The sequence below is a fragment of the Hoplias malabaricus genome, chromosome 1, assembly GCF_029633855.1.
Source record: "Hoplias malabaricus isolate fHopMal1 chromosome 1, fHopMal1.hap1, whole genome shotgun sequence".
Classification (NCBI taxonomy): Eukaryota; Metazoa; Chordata; class Actinopteri; order Characiformes; family Erythrinidae; genus Hoplias; species Hoplias malabaricus.
The window spans coordinates 48766372-48781784 of NC_089800.1; the positions used below are offsets into that span (position 1 = coordinate 48766372).

A 15413-nucleotide genomic window follows, 5' to 3' on the forward strand; every position below is an offset into this window, starting at 1 on the left:
ACTTGCTGAAACATTGTTGGAAGCACAATGGGGAATAAAAAGATCAGTGGAGGGATTTTAAGAGCAGCTTTATTCGTTTAATCAGAATACGCAATCCTGGAGGAAATTAGCTGATGGGCATTTAATTTGTACAGTCCTCGTCTAATCAGAAATCCTGTTTTGTGAAACACTCCATATTTCCAAGGCATGATAATGTAGGGCACATCAACATTTTGTTTTGGGGCAAAAGTACATTCTCTGGTTTTTACACAAAAAACTAATAGCGTTTTACAAGTAAAGAAGGTTGGTAGGTTTCAAACTGAAGCACTACATTTTATTACTGAAATAATTAAAACAAACAAACCCTCAATCATTAATATATCATAAAATCTAAAGTTATATATTATTGTGGAAAACTCATTTTTTTTTGTCTTCTGTTTTCTCTTCCTATATATATATATATATTCTTGCTAATTTAGTTGAAGCTGTGATTCTAAAACATGTTGATCATGGCATAAAGCGAGTAAGCACTAATTCTGCTACAGTGCATAAACCATCAAAAAAATCACAGTCAGATTTATTCTAATGTCTAAAACATTATTGAAATGGAGCCTCTGAATTAAAACAGCATTTTATTGTTGATATTGTGCACCTTCTGATAGTAAAACTGAAAGAAAGACAAGCTTTCAAATCGGTGGACTATTTGTTAAAGGAGCATTTTGTTTATGTACTTCTACAGCACTGTAGATCTTAAAGACTGCACTGTTTATTGTTTTCCTTGACATCAGTGCCAAGTCTGGTCTTCCAGACATTGCATTAGAAATCAATAGTTAGCTGATCTGTGTGAGTGTGCGCTTGAATTGAAACCTGGTCGTATTGCTTGACCACTCTTAAAGGCTGTGGCTTTGTATAAATATCAGCTGATTGTGTCCATAACAGAGTTAGAGCTTGGTCAGCACTGACTGGGCAGGAGTGGACAAAAGCATTTTCTGGTGAAAACATGTTGACGTTCTGAAAGCCTGAGTCAGAGAACAGGGAGATGTTTTGTAGGACCGATTGAGTCATGGCTGTGGCTGCCAGAAGAGGTCAGTGGGGGCCAATGATCTCTGTCAGACTGGGAGTGGCCCACCACAGTCAAAACCATCGTGAAGGGGAGCATGTTTACACCAGATTTTGCATCTAAAGTTTTTCTAATGTGTTCTAAATTACATATTTCTTTCAGGTGTATTGTTTTTGTATTAAAATACATCAGTGAATATAACCGAAAGTATGAAAATCATAGAAACATCTTGCGCACACACACACACATATATATATATATATATATATATATATATATATATATATATATATATACACCCACCCACACACCAGATTTTTTGGATGTTTATGTGATGTCTTATTTATTGCCTCTAATAGGCAACATCTCATTAAATTATTATTAAAATATCTAGGAATATGATGCTTGAGACCGTGATTTACGTCTCAAGTGTCTATTTCTGCATTGTAGACCTCATCAAAGTAATATAATAAGTAAAGGTTATAGTTTATTTAACATCAAAGCTCTGCCAATTACATTTCACTTGTTGTTTACATCTTATTTCTGTTACCTGCTCTGCTTAACTCTGCTTAAATTCTGTTTTAATCAAATTAATATTCCTATAAATATATCCTATAATAATGATATAATGAATAAGTCTGAGACTTGTAAAATGTGTTTTCCCCTTCACAAGACATTGCCTGAGAGCTTGTGTTTTGCACTGCAGTTTATTTTCATCAACATTATGAGTATATAATATGGAATAACAAAATGTATTTGTGTATCCCAAAAGTACCACATTTCACCATTTTACTGGCTTTACTTGGCATATTGCTTCACAAAATCGAGACACGTAGCATAAATTAAGGTTAGTAGAGCCACATATTGTCATTCTTACAGGTTTCCTTCCTGTGAGCACATAATAAATTAATAAATTAATTCACAAGCAGTCAGATAGAAATGCTTTACAGTAGTATTAGAAATAAGACAAAATGTACAATACTCAAAAGTGAACTCAGTAAATGAAAACTTGAACTTTTTTTTTTCTTCTATCATTTTCAGACAACAGGTCTTTCAACACACTACAGCATACACTCTACCACAACACAGATATTCAGTTCACTTACAGGTACTCTCCTAGAACAGCACATTACATATTCATCAGAGAAAAAAAGGCATGGAAAGAACCTATTTCAGTCATTTAGCCATCAGCAGAATCACAGTTCAACGAGGGCAATGCCAGTGCAATGTTACCACAGAAATCCATCCCCAAAAGGTTTAAACATAAGTGTTATTTAAAAAAAAAAAAGACAAGGCAGTCCCATTATCCACATTGCCACCTGTTTCTGATCCATATACAAGGTCAAGAAGAACCTGGACAGAGTAACTGTAGATCCAAACCCACTCCCTCTATCCCATCAAGTGTTCAATAATGAAAAGCTCACAAACAATAAATAGAAAATGGCTGTGAATATTATGAACATGTAATGCTGTCTTTCAAAGGCATAAATAAATGTCTTAAGACATTAACCGTTTTTAAAACATAATACAAAATGTATATTTTGGAGGTTCCAGCCTACCATTAAAACTTAAACCTGACTGAAATGACAATATTTTTTACTCTCTCCTGATTGAAAAAGCTGGATTTGATGATTTATCATGTGGGATATGTGACTGTAGCTGTGCATATCCTCATTCCAGCCACAGGTCATGCAAGGACATCGTTAGTAAAATCTGAAGGTGTTTTAAGATAACGATTGCAGAATGTCTCCAAAGAGAATGCAAGCGCATCGCTAATACAGGAAGCGGTTCATAGTTGGCACGTCTCTTTGTTTTTTCTCTTGAAATATTCCCACAAAGTGTTTAAAGTCCTGACCCAGACTCATACCTAGCTGTGTATATGCAGATTTCACCTGCAGCCTCAGTAGACATCCGACACAGAACCACCCAAACTAACTTGCATGGTTCTGTAGGACTATCGTAATGCTTGTTTCGTGAGTCTCCAGTATGCGCTGTCTTGACTGCCCAGTAATCTGACTTAAAGCATTAGCTGCTAGTTTTACATGGAGCTGCTTCAAAAACGACTGACTGGAATGACAAGTAGGTCAGTATGACTTTACTTTCAGTCTAATACAGTTGTCGTGCAGGAGGAACCAGCGGATTGCAAGCCGAAAATACTTGTAACTCGTAACATCAATTCAATTTATATCTCACTGAAAGATAGCTTTCCTCCGGGTGCTCCGGTTTCCTCCCACAGTCCAAAAACACACATTGGTAGGTGGATTGGCGACTCAAAAGTGTCCGTAGGTGTGAGTGAATGTGTGTGTGCGTGTGTTGCCCTGTGAAGGACTGGCGCCCCCTCCAGGGTGTGTTCCCGCCTTGCGCCCAATGATTCCAGGTAGGCTCTGGACCCATCGCGACCCTGAACTGGATAAGGGTTACAGATAATGAATGAATGAATGAAAGATAGCTGTAAATAAATCATGTACTCACAAGTGTATTTAAAAAAACAGTAAAAAAAAAAAACAGTCATCTGCAACAAGTGAACGCATGTGTTTTCCATTCCGTCCTTATTTGACCTTTCCTTACACGATGGCATGTGGCCTAGAATCCAGTTTAGTAAATGGCCCATATCGGTGAGAGAAAACAGGAAAATCTGGGCACCACATTCTTTAGAACCACATCAATATTAACTGCCTCTTATATTGTAATTTTTTTTATACACAGATGAAGCCAGGTTTGTCCATGAGCGCAATCTTTTGGCAAGGACAAGAAACATTCCAATTTATTGCTGAATCTGTAAAGCAGGAACGTTTCAGCTTTAATCTCTTCAGTGTCTTCTCCACCGAACATGCACAGCTAAGCTAAAACTGGACATCTGCATGAAGGGAGACTTCTTAATGCACAGCTCAGCTAAAATGCTTGACTATAGTTTTAATGAATGGAAAGGCGTGTTCTTTACCCTAAACACAAATAGGTTTTAGCCTTCGCGCTGAGTCTCATGTTTGGGGAACCATCTTCCTTCCTCTTCACAATTGGTACATTTCAGATGTGACTGGCAAGTTGTCATTGTAAACTCACTCTGAAAAGAGCACAGTTCTCTAAATTTGCTGCAAGGCCTGTTTGTCATTAGTAATGACACCGCACCAGATGACTTTCTACAAATCGATGATCTTTGTGACCCATAATACACTTCCAAAGAAAATGATTCTCATGCATCTGCCCTAATTAAGATTCATCTTGTGTGTGTTTTTTTTCCTTTTAAATATGAGGCAGTCTGCTCAGAGAGCTTTCCTTTTTTTTTTTTTTCTTCAGTTGCACATTACTCAACTTACATAACTCAACTCGGAGATGCCAGTTGTTAGGCAAGGCAAGATTTAATGATTAATGGCTGTTTTTTTCCTCATAAGACCAAGTGATTGTTATGGCTTTGGGTTCCATCTTGTAAGAGTGTTTTTTTTTTTTATGTGTAACACTCTGCTGTTTCTTCCGTCTGTTTTGACTAAGTCTGTCCTTAATAACATGGCACAGCAGTCTGTTGGGAAGGAGGTGATGAGGCCCACGTGCAATATGTCGCCTCGCTGCCAGCATTAGCATATTGACTTTTTATTATTCGGTCAGGACTTGATGCCTTTAGCAGGTTCGCTGGACTGCCGTACATCCGTCCACTCCTGCATGGTGTTCTGAAGGGCCTGTGTCTTCTCCTTGTCCACCTGGACATAATCCACCTTCTCATCAGATGTCGCTGAAGAGGTGGAGGGCTGTGGGAAGAGTGGGAAGATTAGATGGGAGGAAATCTGATTCAAGACAATTTCTGCAACTGCATAAAGGCAATAACAGATGAATTTACGGTATTTGGCAGATGTATTTTTCCAGAATTACTTTTATTTTTACAGGGCTAAGATAATGCAGCAGTACAAGGACTCTTACTGGGGTAGCGCTGTGTCCCTGCCTGAGGTGGGAATTGAATTCCTAGTCTGCTGTGTGGGGAGCTTTCCCCTAAATCACAGCAACCATGTTATAACCTTCATGCTGTTTACAGTAGAAGGGGTTTTTGTCTGAGTTACCTTTCTGTGGGGACCAGGGGAACCAGACTGGAAATCCAGAGCCAAATAGTCAACATTAACACATTTCCTAGGAGCAGGGCTGCTGGTACCACTCACTGCCGGCGAGGTAGATGCTGGGTTCTGCTACAGAGAGAAAAAAGAAGTAAAGTCAGGCATAACATCATGGAGGTTGCCTGTACAAGAGAACAGTTTAAAGAAACATGCTGTTGCTGTCCAAGCTACGACCCACATAGGAACAACCTTTAAACTAAGTCAATTAATTACATTTTTACGTAAGTTTGAATAATCTATCAGTCAGTTCATTAAAAAAATCAACACAGTTTAAAGAACAGCTGTAGTTTGCTATAATCAAATGGTGTAAAAAAACTTTCAGATAGTAAAGTCATAGTGTAAGTAAAGCCCAAAATCAAAAACCATCTCCCCACTTTACACTTAGTTGTGTGGTGTGAATTTTGCTATTCACTCTCTTCATATAAAGTAGTTAAACATGTTTGTGGAGAACACACAAAGAAACACAAAACATTAATTTAAGGAAGGCTTAAGAATAGTTATCCAATACATGACTGGGTCTAAAAATGTCTTACCATGGCCACATAATTCTCCTCGCTGTCTGCAGAATCAGTACTGGTGATGCTCTGGGTGGAGATGGGTCGACAATTCTGCGAGGAGATGGAGTTCATAACAGGCCTGCGCGTAAATATAAAATGGAGGTTAGTCACTCTCTTCTGAGTGTTTTCTTCTGAAGTGCAGGCTTTTATTGGCACATCCAAAGTGGTGTATTCACCCATTTAAGCTTTTTCTATATAGATCCCCTGCAAATTCAGGCATATACGCTTCCACCTCTATTTTATTCCAGAGAATTAAATGTAGATTTATCCATGAGAAATATATCTTACATATTACAGAAGAAGCCCCAACAAAGTCCATGTCATGACACAGAAGTTTTGATTATCAACTGCAATAATGTTCAAATATTTAAAACCCCAAAACTGTATAAGATGGAAAAAAGGAATACTGAGTATAGATCTCATAAATGTAGTGTTTAAAGTTTACACTCACATGGGTCTAGTCCAGGACAAGGTGACAGGGCTTTTGAAAGGAATCTCATCAATGATGGCATTGTTTCTTAGGTCCAGTGGCGTTGGCTTTGCTATAAATGACGAACAAGCAAAATCAACTTTAGTACTGAAAATGTAACTTTGGTCTTAAATTGAGAGCCCTTCTGAAAAATTTGGCAGGGGCAGGAATGCTCATACCAGTGCAACATACAATGAAAAGAGTGAAAACTGTCCCTCACCTTTTCTGTTGGGTTTAAGGTTGCGGTTGATTGGTGGAGGAGTAACGTCACTCAGACGGCCCGGTCGGTGGCACAGTGACGCCGAACTGCCTTTCCTTGCTGGCAGCGTGGCAGAGAATCCTGGGAAGTCAAAGTGGTGTGGGCCAGGACTCATGGGAATGTAGTTGTTTTTGGGACTGTCTGCCAGGGCAGAGTTGAGAGGAGAGGAGGAGGAGCCAGGGTTCATGGGTACGTAGTTATCATCAGAATTGCCACTGTCTGAGCGAGTCAAAGGAGCTTTTGATCTCTGTAAAAAGAGCGAAGCACGGATCAGATTTTTCTAAGAACAGACAGTATTTGAGTGTACACTGGAAATAGATTAAAATACTGTTTCATTGTATTTCTGCGCTGATTCTACAGTAAGAAAAGATAACGTAATGACAACTAAAGGATTTACCAGATAGGAGCCGTGGCCATCGTTCACAGATTCTACAGATTGACCAGTGTTATTGAAATAGATTGGACGCTGATGAGTGCTGGTCTCGAATGAGGATCCTGAGAGGATGGGGAAAAAGGAATAAACATTATGTCAAATAAACACATCTTTCTGCAGCTGGCCCCTGTAATTTAAATTCTCTAATATTTGTATGTTTCCTTGATATTCAGTGCTTGAAAGCATCCACTGGAAAGAGCCTTTAGACGGAACAGTGATTTTTATTATAAGGAAAATTTCATATTGAGGAATGACTGCATTTATGCTGGACATCCATTTAAAAACGAATATTGTAGCAAGACAATCACATCTAAGTCATTTATTATCTTTGAAAATCAACATAAATTTGGAGTATATGATTTGACTGGATCTCTATGGACACAACGAGCACAAAGTATGTACAGTGTGAAGCACGAAAAGGACAACCCTAAACATAAGTAAGTGGCTCTACCTTGTGGATAATTTTAGGCTAACTGTGCATGAGTGAGTAAGTATAGCCCCTTGCAGACATGCATGGTACCCCAGACCTTTTCTGGACATTACTCAGAGGAGTTGTATGTGTGAACGCAAATGTCTGTAACAGTGATACAGCCATCAGCCTAGTACCAAGTCTGGGTAATATCCGATTAGGCCCATGTGTGAACAGAGCTGGTAATGTTCTGGAGTCACAGTGAATTCATACCATGCCTCCTGCATGCAGTGCAACAAGGGCTGCCCCATTTCCAGTTGTGAGAACACATCTGACACACAAAATCTCATTCTGTAAGCTACATGTGTTAAAGGTCAAATCTGCAAAATGTTTGGTTATTTTCCAGAGAGATGTGAAAAAAAAGTAATTTTGACAGATGCAAGTCTATCTCAACTAATGTTTACTGAAACAATAGTTAAACTAAATATTTTCTCTATCAGAAGAAGCTTCTATCATCTTTCATTACTGAGGTGGATATATCTCATATTAGTAACAAGAGGAAAGATTCAAATGAAAACTTGCTGCAGGTCACAAAGTATGTGTGAGACTCCATGACTGCATTATTAAAGAAAACTCATTCCTGCATAAATTTTCAAACAGTGACTAAAACTTTTACAGCGCAGACAAATGCATGCAACTATTTCATCATACACTCCATTGCCTGCTGATTAGAGTTTCAGGGGAAAAATGGCTGCCAAGCACAGGTGCATGAACAGACTGTGAGTGAACCGGCAGGGTCAAAAGGTCACTTCCTGTTACTCCAGACATGCTGGCCTGGCCTGACTGAGCGCAGAGCCACCGTGGAGGCCCAGAATGGAGCCTGCTCATCTGTTTTTTTCACTGCTTATCAGGCCGGAACGAGCCACTCTGGGACTGCCTGCATGGCTTGAATTTCATTAGCCTCCCAGCAGATCAGAGCAGGCCAGGCCAGATTGCCTCTTTGTTTCAAATCAGATGCGAGCATTGACGAGAGAGGGAGAGGGAGAAAGAGAGAGGGAGAGATTTTAGAACAGAACCAGTACTGTGTGTGTGTGTGAGAGAGAGAGAGAGAGCGAGAGAGAGAGAGAGAGAGAGAGAGAGAGAGTGAGAGAGAGAGAGAGAGAGAGAGAGAGAGAGAAGAACTGGACTAGCCTATGACAGAATAATGCACCAATCAAAGAAAGTCAGAGATAATGAGAAGTAAATGCTTTGGTAGGTCTGGGTGAAATTAAATATGAAAAAAATCAATAGTTTCCACTTTAATTTAAGAAACAATGGTGAAATAATAACTTAAAAAACAGCAAAGGAGCCCTATTTGACTAAGGACCACCTATGTTTCTAAATGCCATTTACTTTTTAATACTGCTTTATTAAAGTGTTAACAAAACTCTAACTACCTCTGTGAAGCCTGATGTTCTCCACAGCTGGAAGTGTGTTCCTCCTTGGAATGACTGAAACATTGGCAACCTCCCCATTCTGACTGCTGAGGGACTGGGGGCTGCCCCAGTGCATCTCTGAGTTTTGGCTGGGCTTGGGTGGTCGGGGTGGTGGTCCTCCCGTGGAGTCCGCACTGGACGGTGTCAGGGCGTTGTGATTCCTGTCAAATGTGCGTGGGATCTGATAGAAGGACCCAGGTGTGGTGGGCAAGTCATAGTTGTCTGGGGGGCGTTGCTCATTGAAGTGTGAGGTGGCCAAGGCGTTACAGGGAGTCTTGTAGGTGTAGACTTCCTCAGAGTCCAGGTCGTAAGCCCCTTCTGAGCTATAGCCACGGGGCAGGACATAGCAGCCGTCGCGAGGGGATCCGAGTTGTTGCTGCTTGCTGGGTTTTGGCAGGCTGTAGGAACCATGCTGGGCCCCTGTACCGTTTTGACAGTGGGAGACACCGTGAGTGAGGCGCTGAACGGCAGAGTCACTGCCTACCAGTAGACTGCCCCGAGAAGCCTGAGAAAAGCTGGCACTCCTGAAGGAGAAAAATTCAGTACGTTAAACACAATTAAGTACTGATAGCAAATAAAATGTGGATGTCTGATTTTATTCCTTTAAAATTATGACCAAGACATCTGTTATGTTAAATGTTTGTACCTTTGTAAAGCTGTAATTCATAGACAGGGCTGTCATACCAATACCAATCAATATGCTGCATATAATAAGCAGATATAATACCTGGAAAATTTATATTAAAAAGAGAACATGTCTATAGTGCATCTCTATACATTTATACATCTAGATTCAGCCAGTGCCGGGTGAGTTTGTGGAATAAAGTACATACATATTACAGGTTCTGTAGTTAAAAAACTATGTACACACATTCCTGGGAATAATTATTTGAAGAAAGGCCAGAGGTGCCCAGCCCTGTAATTAGCTCCATCCTTAGTCTAACAACACACCTGTCCTGAAAACGTTGATTATTTGTAGCAGGTGTGTTTGTTAAATCAGCATTTGATTCCTATTTACTGCTATAAATGTCATCCAATTGAATGCACTGGCATTTATAAAGTGATGTTTCCAGTGTCCACAGGGGGCAGTGTTTCCCTGTTTTATTGACAGCAAGGTGAGTTTGATGATGTCTTTGGGAAAATTGTTATAAACACTATGGTACATAATAAGACTCAAATGACATCCAGCATTAGCCAGTCAGCCTGTTAGTCATGATGTTGTGCAGGTTATAATATGAGTTTAAAACTGAGTGCATGCTGAATATGGGGGTGCATGATTCCCACAGTAAAATGGGCAGTGCCTGGTCCCATGGGACCTGACTTGCTGAGTTTGCTTACACTCCCCTGTAGGACCTGAACTAACAAGCTTTACTCTCAAGACCACAGAGTTCAGCTTATTTTTGTCATAATAGCACTGTGTTACAAGTTCAGATGCATGGCAACATTTCAACAACAAAAAAAAAATAATAATAAAAAGAATGCAAATACAATAAAAATGAAAGCTGGAAATAGTTGTTTAGTATTAAATTGAAGAATTGTTTAGACATTATGATCATTTTAGTAAGAGGGTCTGGTTAGCATGTCTTAAGCTTTCCATGTATTTTCAAATAATATTAAATGACATGAAATGTTTTATTATGAAGAAGCTCACAGAGTAAAATTTATCGTGGTTGTTATAGGAACCAAAAATCTAAGGCCTTACAGAATGTTATTACATGGAATGATTATTGCCTGAAGCATTGTTTTATAATGATTTTACAATGACATTTAGCTTAAAACAATGCTAACTATACAGGTCAAATAAAGGAAAATACGTTAGTATAAGTCATTTTTTTTAAAATGTATTGCATGGAATTTTTGTCTATTCATCATATACATGACACAGTTTAAAGGGTGGCTGGTCTTTTAAAATTATGTCATAATCAATAAAATATGACTTTGCTGTGAAAAGCACAATCTTTATGGTGTTGTAAGGGAAAATACTGCCCTAAACATTTCCCTGCTATTGCGCCTTTATCAAAGTTACATATTGACAATCACCGAAGGTATGAGGGATTATTAGTCATTTTGGAAGGAAAATTCAAAATGGAATGTAAGACAATAGGATGAATGAGATCAAATACGGAAGACTGCTGCACACATCCTGTATGTGGATCCCTCTGCAAACATCTCTCTACATCACCGCTTATGACAAATGCTCAGAAAGCTTTTTTAGAAGTTTGTTTAAGGACAAAATGCTCTACCTGGAAACATTTTGCAAGTTATCTGCAAATGTGGCATAATGTCAACACTGTGAAGAAGTGGCCTGCCTCCGCGCTGGTATTTCAAACCTATTAAGTCAACTGCACCATATTTGAATGCATTGTATGATCGTACTCACAGAATAGCATCTCTGAATCTCAGCTGAATCAATTTCATAGACTGCCTTCAGTTTGCTGTGTTTACACAAATGTGTCTGCTCTAAAACCAGGTGCGTCAGCAAATCCTTCACAGTGTAATGAAGAATCAATACGTCAAATAATATTCATTATGCACCTCTGATCCATGTGCTGTTCTCTGAAGATCATTTATCAGTCCATGATAAATGGGGTATCATCTCTTCAATCTCACTTTGACTTGATGAATGATGTGTCAGTGAGAAATATGGATGAAAAACGTGTGGGAGTGGGTGGCAGAAATATCTAGGCCTGCAACAGCTGAGATTGTTGCAAGGGGTTTGCAAGATCTGATCTGGAGTAAAAGCAATAGTCAAAACCTGCTGATGGAGTTTTTACTGAATTAGCATCATTATACCATTCTTTGTTTACGTCGAGCAAGAAATTCTGAACAACCGTTTTTCTTCAGATCGTTCTAGAAAAAAATCGAAGGCTGTGGGTGAATCCATTTTATGACAGAAACATTTTAAAATAATGTTTGACACAGATGCAGGGAATAATAGAGAGAACAAGAATAGGCACATGAGTATAGCAGAAGAAGGAATATTCTACTATATAAAAATATAAAGCAAATATTAGTAGAGAAATCAGTTACATAGTGGTGACAGCTGTCTTTTTGCCATAATAAATGATTTCTATATATTTGCAGAGTACAATCACTTTTTACTTCTTAGAACAATAAGCCATTTCACTATTCTATGTTATCTACTCAGGTGTTTAATATGATTGGTGTAGTGGTACCATATGGTACGTACCCCACATTATACCAAAAAAAGTTGGGCCAGACTATTATTAGACTACTTTTGAAGAGTGTCTGCCAAATGGCTTAAAATGTAATAGACATTCATAAACATTACACTTTCATTTACACATAAACATGGATCAGTCATAACCTGAGCAAGTAAACTATAGTAACAGATACATTTGTTAACCACGCTTATAAAACACATTAACTATGGATCCATTTGATAGCTTTTTTTTTTTTGAAGCTGAAACTTAGTCAGCCGAAGCTGAAGTAACTTTGTGATACAGGCCCCTAGGCTGTCCTTTGCTGTCCTCATCTACTGAGATCAAACAGTTGCCTCTCACCTGTGTACAACCAGGTTCTTTTGTCACAGAGGGTTAATAATGGGTGTGGTTTTGGCCTACAAGGTTGTGACTCCAGAACCTTAAGGCGATGAGGTGTGCTCAGTTAAAAGCAGAAGTCAGTTTCAAATAAACTCTGTGAAAATCTTTGATTCTTGTGACTCACGTCACAGAGAGAGTTTTTCTGAGAGAGAATGCGCAGCCGTAAAAGAGTTGGACTGAATATACACAGTAGAGTGAGCTGAAACAGATATGAGGACACAAGTCCTTCATGTGTTGTGGTGTTAGTGATAAGTTTATTGACTAAAGTGTTATAATCAGTTTATTGAGATGTACTGTAAAGTAAGCCAGGGTTTGCAGCTGCTAACTTTAGCCAGATTACTGCCGTTGTTAGAAATCAATTCTGGTTATAAGAGCTTTTCTCTGGTTGCTGTGTGGATTAAATAGATACACTTTGTGTCAGTGGAACCCAAACTTTGTTGAGGACAGTGTTATAATCCAGTTTTGAGAGTTACTGATGAACTAAGGACAGTGCCAGTGCCTGCTAACTTTAGCCGGATTAGCTTACTTTTTAGCGTTGGACATAAGATTCTGGTAATAAGTGCTTTTCTGTTGCTGTGTTTATAACAGCTAGAGTACCACCAAAGTTACATTTTATGTTTGTAATAACACGGTCCAGTGTAAATTCTAAGCAATATATGGGTTTTTTATCATGTAGTCAACATCAATTTATTCAATGACACACACTCCCCTGACTTACCATCAGCTGAAACCAGAGAGCTGTTTGTGACTTGTGTAAACATCACTCGGTGTGCGCATGTGAAACTGAGGTAGGGGGAGCTCAGGAGACAAAAAAAGCCCATTCTTACATTGTATTCCTTTAAGTATCCTAAACATCTGTAATTCACTGTATATATTGTAGTTTTCTCTATATACCTCTATTTATGCCTTAGCATTAAATAGTAAGTTTTTGTTATTGTTCCTTTAAGATTGAAACACAAATTCCCTCTATATAATTTCAAATTGAATACACAGTGCTTGAATTTGAGTTGTCACCAAATATATAATTCAAAATAGGCTGCTTATTGCAGTTTAGTTTTCATATATAGACTGTATGGAGTACAGAGTGTACCGTACATTTAGAAACCAATTATATAAGCATATTTACTAATGTAATTTTTGAAAATATTGAGAGTACTTTGAGAGTTATTCTAATTAACAAAACAGATGTTTAACTGCCACCAACCAGTGAAACTAGGACTGCTGCTGATCTGTGATAAAAACACACTATGGTCAGAGAGCATATTGCACCCCTGTGGCGCATGATGTACAGACTTACCTCAACTGAACACATATCTCACTTACCCTAACCCAGTTATGCATGGGGCAATTCAGCAACTAAATGCAGATGAAAGCCTATGATAATAATCAGTTTGCTTTCATGTCCTATGGACAATATTATATAACATTTCTGTTTAATGTAGTGTTCTAGCTGTTCTGCACAAGTAAACCATATTATTATATCTTTCATTAAATGTTCAAGGATCTTGGTATTAGCGATTATATAAGTCTCAGTTTATAACATTTTAAAAGGCCCAAAAGGGGTCAGTGTTTGTTATGTTTCATATTAATGTGCTTTACAATGTCAAATTTCATATTGTGTAATAAAGGACCTTTCATATTTGGATATAATACATTTGGATATGAAACAAATTTTCTGAAATTGTCCATTAAGACCATTCTTTTAAAAATTCTTATTATTTCCATCCAGGTCTCTCCAACTAATAAAAATCTGCTTTGCGAAAATGCTCTTAATTGGAGTTTTAAAATATATATTTTCTTGTTCCTTATGTGCTTTGTGTACACAGAAAATCTATTTAGAATAATTGGTGGCTAAGAAGTTTACTTTTAAACCAATGTCTTCAAGAAAACGTACGTCACAAAGCTGACGTTAACACAATGTCTTTAAAAATCGTTGTATGTATTTCTACTGCTGTGTTGTGGTCTATGATTTGTGAAGGAAATGTCAAAAGACAACAGGAAGTCCACCATGTCATGACCCTTACCGTGCGCTCTCGCTTTTCCGGCTCATGCACTGGTGCAGTAGGAGGTAGTCCTGGGGGGCGCTGTTGGACAGGGGGCCTTGGGCGTGGCGTACGGGCATGTCAAAAGTGAACAGCATTGGCTGGCTGGAGTGTGCGGGTGCAGAAGATTTGCGTTCACCAATCAGAGGTGCCAGAGAGCTGAAGTCACCAGCAATGGAGCGGGGCATGTGGGTCGTGGACGGCCTCTCATCTGTGTTATAAAACAACAACAACAACAACAAAAAGATTTTCAGACAAGGCATTTAGAAATCTTTTTATATAACTTTCATTTTCACTACGAGAGAGTCACTGGACTTGATTGGCAAGTTGATGCAAAACGAAAAACCAGCACAAATCAAAAACATCACAAGGTAACAGGAAACAGGATGTCCTGAACATTATAGAAACAAGTTCACTTCAATGGTGACCTAGCTATTTTGAATTTATTGACCTTAAGTGTTATGGCCCATTTTGCATGTCTGCATGAACAAAGGACAACAGCCGACTTGTCTTTTCCCGCCGTGATCAATGAAGTCAAAGGACAGGGAGAATTCAATTGAGCACTTCAAGCTGTAACATCCATGCTGGCAGCTTGTATTCAATAGCTTTCAGTGTGTGCCCCGATCTCAATCACTTTTGATGGCCAGTTCGTCTTTTGGGGAGGGGAGAGTTAACAAAAGGCGGAATCTTTAGGCCTTTGTCTCCCACCAAAGGTCATATTTTATGGCACGTTTTCACTGCTACTTTAACAAATGAGTGGCAAAAATTATTTAGCCTCGGAACTAGGCTTCCTACCCTCTATAAGCCTTAACACTGAGCCGTGCGAACATCGTGGCCTTTTCTTTGGGTTGTTTTTTGGTGACATCTCTGATTCCTCCAGCATGGGTCTGACGAGTGAAGGCAAATCTCAGGCCACAGAACTCAAAATAGACTGGGCAAGGATCCAAAAACCAGGAAGTGCATATGACCCCTTTTTCCCACCACCCATCAGACTCCTAATGCTCAACAAGCGAGAGAGAGCGAGCAAGCGAGAGAGAGTGAGTGTGGGCGGACTAGTAAGTTTACTACGT

At 38.9% G+C, this 15413-nt stretch overlaps 1 protein-coding gene across 3 annotated transcripts in view; it reads right to left on the reverse strand.

The window, feature by feature from the left end:
* Positions 1–1750: 1750 nt before the first annotated feature.
* gab2 (GRB2-associated binding protein 2) overlaps positions 1751–15413 on the reverse strand; it is a 55162-nt gene continuing 41499 nt past the window's right edge. For 2 of the 3 annotated variants that reach the window (XM_066665635.1, XM_066665653.1), the window contains exons 3-10: positions 14326–14554; positions 8700–9262; positions 6819–6916; positions 6383–6668; positions 6145–6235; positions 5670–5772; positions 5086–5208; positions 1751–4779 (exon numbers count right to left, since the gene is read on the reverse strand). In XM_066665635.1, coding sequence (XP_066521732.1) covers positions 4636–4779; positions 5086–5208; positions 5670–5772; positions 6145–6235; positions 6383–6668; positions 6819–6916; positions 8700–9262; positions 14326–14554 — 1637 coding nt within the window. In that variant the 3' untranslated portion in view covers positions 1751–4635. The remainder of the gene's footprint in view (positions 4780–5085; positions 5209–5669; positions 5773–6144; positions 6236–6382; positions 6669–6818; positions 6917–8699; positions 9263–14325; positions 14555–15413) is intronic. The other variant, XM_066665643.1, reaches the window with a different exon arrangement.